General features: G+C 66.5%; 1 protein-coding gene across 1 annotated transcript; it reads right to left on the reverse strand.

The window, feature by feature from the left end:
* Window positions 1-238: 238 nt before the first annotated feature.
* On the reverse strand, window positions 239-2,450 carry PNCK (pregnancy up-regulated nonubiquitous CaM kinase). The gene is made up of 10 exons (XM_003421699.4): window positions 2,383-2,450; window positions 2,050-2,181; window positions 1,834-1,908; window positions 1,606-1,744; window positions 1,326-1,449; window positions 1,095-1,170; window positions 885-997; window positions 717-795; window positions 543-630; window positions 239-386 (listed from the first exon to the last, which is right to left on the reverse strand). Exons 1-10 carry the CDS (start codon window positions 2,448-2,450, stop codon window positions 249-251), a joined length of 1,032 nt encoding a protein of 343 aa, XP_003421747.1. The 3' UTR covers window positions 239-248.
* Between the last annotated feature and the right edge of the window lie 879 nt (window positions 2,451-3,329).

Raw genomic sequence — 3,329 nt, forward strand, 5'->3', positions numbered from 1 at the left:
GCCACCATCATCTGCTGGCTGGAGGGGAGAAGCACAGGGGACGGGGTAGTCAGACACTGTCCCCATGCACCCCTCTTGCTCCTGGAGTGGTACCCCCAGGCCTGCCCCACCTGGTCCTATTCCCCCTTCAGGCCTCGTGGTCTGTGGGGCTTCTCACTAGCTGCAACCAGGCCCCACCACCCTTCCCTGGCAAGCACCAAAGCACCATTCCCAGGGGGTGCGGGGCCCCCACCTGCGCACACTGGAAATCACCACTTCGGGGGCTGTGTAGCCAGGAGGCCCGGGTGGGTGTGGCGGGTCATGCCTTGTACGGAGGTCTCCTCGCCGTCTGGGCTGTGCCCCGCCTTGCGAATGTGGCGCAGGAAAGAGGTGGCATTGAACGCTCGCTGTGAGAAGAGGGAGTGGTCACGGCAGGTCCCGGACCAGCCACAAGCCTGCCAAGGACCACAGTGGCCACTGGGCAGCCCAGGCTAAACCCTCCAGCGAGGGGGTGGGGGCAGGTGGCCCCGTCAGGGCCCACCCAGTATCGTGCCCACACCAACCTTCCAGTGGGTTCGGGCAAAATTCTTCTGGATCTGCTCACTGACGGAGCCCAGGATGTCCTTGTCAAAAGCTGCATCCCCAGAGATCCTGAGGAAAGGCCAAGGGTCAGCAAAGGGGATCTCTGAGGGAGAGGTCCCTCTGGCGCTGGGATCACTTGGCAAGGTCCCACTCACCAAAGGTGCTGTAAGGCCTGTTGGCAGGTGAACCTCTTCTGGGGGTCCCGCTCCAGGAGGTGTCGGATAAAGTCTTTGGCTAGAGCAGGAAGGCCGGTCAAGGCCCCTGGGAGCAAGCTTCTCTCACCCTGCCATCCTGACCCCGAGCGGGGTGAGCCTCGAGCTTACCTGACTCTGAGATATCATCCCAGAAGGGTGAGTCGAACTCGTAGCTGGCCCTCAGGATCTGGCTGAAGAGTTCGGGGTCGCTCTCGTCATAGAAGGGGGGGTACCCACAAAGGCTGGCGCACACAGAGAAGTCAGCTAGCTGCCCAACCCTCCCTCCCCAAACCAGCAGGGGCAGGCATGCGGGAGCGGGGTCTCCCAGTGGTCACTCACAGGATGTAGGAGATGACACCCAGGGCCCACACGTCCACCGCCTTCCCGTAGGGCTTCTGCTCCAAGAGCTCTGGGGCTGAGATAAGCACACACACCACCTGCTCAGTGCCACCCAGCTCAGCCCTGGGGATGACACCAGGCATAATGGCCTCCACCCTGTCACCATGGCTCCCCGCAGGGCCCCACAGCATGCTACCCAGTCAGTAGCCCCAGGTGCCCTCGCTCACTTACCCACGTATCCTGGGGTCCCACAGGCAGTGCCAAGCATGTTGCCAGCCTGGATTTTGGAGAGGCCAAAGTCAGAGACCATGATCTTGGAGTCCTCAAACGGTGTGGCATATAGCAGATTTTCAGGCTGTGACACAGCACCCGAGGAAGGCAAGATCAGCCCTGGCATAGGCCCACCTGAGCCAGGGTGCACCATGGGGGCCGGCACCCCCCAGCTCTCCCATGAGACACACACAGGGCTGGGTGGGCAGGGGGCAGGGCAGGGGCAGGGCCGCCCAGGCACCTTGAGGTCCCGGTGCACAATGCCCAGGCTGTGCAGGTAGGAGACAGCACCTAGGACCTGGCCCACCAGGTGACTGGCATCCTTCTCCGTGTAGGAGCCGCGCTCCATGATGCGGTCAAACAGCTCGCCCCCCGTCACCCTGGGGGGAGCCGGGGAGCTCAGCTGACCTAGGCGCCTCACCCCACACCCTGGCCAGCTGCCACCCAAAGCCCACCCAGCCCTCCTCACAGCTCCATGGCCAGGTAGAGGTGGGAAGGGCTCTCGTGGACGTCCTCTAGAGCCACGATGTTGGGGTGGCTGACTCTGCAACAGCAAGAAGAAGCCCCTGTGGCACCCGTCGCCCATCCTGGCCAGGGCCGCAGCAGCTCTCGGGAGGCTTCGCCTCGCCCTCCGCCCCCAGCAGTCCCCAGTCCGGCCTCTGTGGGTGGTGGCCACGGGCCGCACCTCCGGAGCACTGCGATCTCATTCTCCACCAGAGCCTCCTTGCCTCGGAGGGCCTTCTTGGGGATGCACTTGAGGGCGACAAGATGCGTGGAGCCCCGCTCCTGGGCCAGCACCACCTCGGAAAAGGCGCCCCTGCCAAAGACCGTGGGAAGCAGAAAGGGAGGGGGAGGCAGGGGAAGGGAGGAGAAGAGGGGAGAGAGGAGGAGCAGAGATGGCTAGAGTGAAAGGCCCCCCTACCTGAAAAAGCCAGATGGGGAGGCCCCCGTAACCCTAGCCCCCCACTTCCCCCACGCACACACTCACTCACACAAACTCACACTCACACACACTCACGATCCCAGCTTCTCCCGGATCTCATAGACGCTGCTGATGTCCTCGGTCTGTTTCTTGAGCAGCAGCATGGCTGGGGGGGGGGGGGGAGGGAGAGGTGGAGGGAGGCCCAGGGCAAGGGGCGGCTCTCCCCTCCTGGGCCAGGGGCACCCTCAGAGCCAGTCCCCCACCTGTTCTCGGGCCCCCACCCCACTCAAGAACACAGTTCCCCACCCCACTCAAGAACTCAGGCCTGAATACACCTCTCCCAGGCAGACACCCCTCCCCCTCATACAGCCCAGGTGTTTCTCACCCCTCCCCCCACAGCCCAGGTCCACCCTCCCGCCGAGGCCACCTGCTCCTCCCCATCCCCAGGTAAGCGACTAGGATCGGTAGCTCCCCCCACCGTGGCACCCCGACGGCCATCAGCGCCCAGACGCCCCCTCCTCTCTGCCTCCCCACATCCGCAATCGGCCGCTTTCTAGAAGGTTCCCTGTCCCCCTACCCCGGCCCCTCAGGACCCACCCACGCTCAGAGCCCCCACACCTGCCCCCATTCCTCGACCCCCCCCCCCCCGCCACCAAGTCGCCCGGGATGCACCTGCTACTCCAGCACACAGCGGCCCCCACGGCCACAGCAGCCCACACGGCGCCCAGGAGCAGCGGGCCTCAGCGCCTCGCGGGCGGGGATGCCGCAGCCGGCCGCGTCCCGCGCTGCGTGGGCCGCGCGTGCCGGCGGTGACAGGTGTGCGCGCGGGGGCTGCGGCGGGGCGCGCGCCCAGCGGCGGCCGGTCCTTACCTGAGCCCGATGCCTGCCGCAGCGTCGCCGCTCGCGCAGTGGCCGCAGCGCCGCGCCCCCCGCCCGCGCCCCCGCCGGTCCCGCCCCCTCCGCGCGCACCCCGGCGGGCGGCGGGCGACCGAGCACGCGGTGGCCCGAGACCGCGGCTGGGACGCCCCAGGGCGCCTCGTAAG

This window comes from Loxodonta africana, chromosome X (assembly GCF_030014295.1).
Source record: "Loxodonta africana isolate mLoxAfr1 chromosome X, mLoxAfr1.hap2, whole genome shotgun sequence".
Classification (NCBI taxonomy): Eukaryota; Metazoa; Chordata; class Mammalia; order Proboscidea; family Elephantidae; genus Loxodonta; species Loxodonta africana.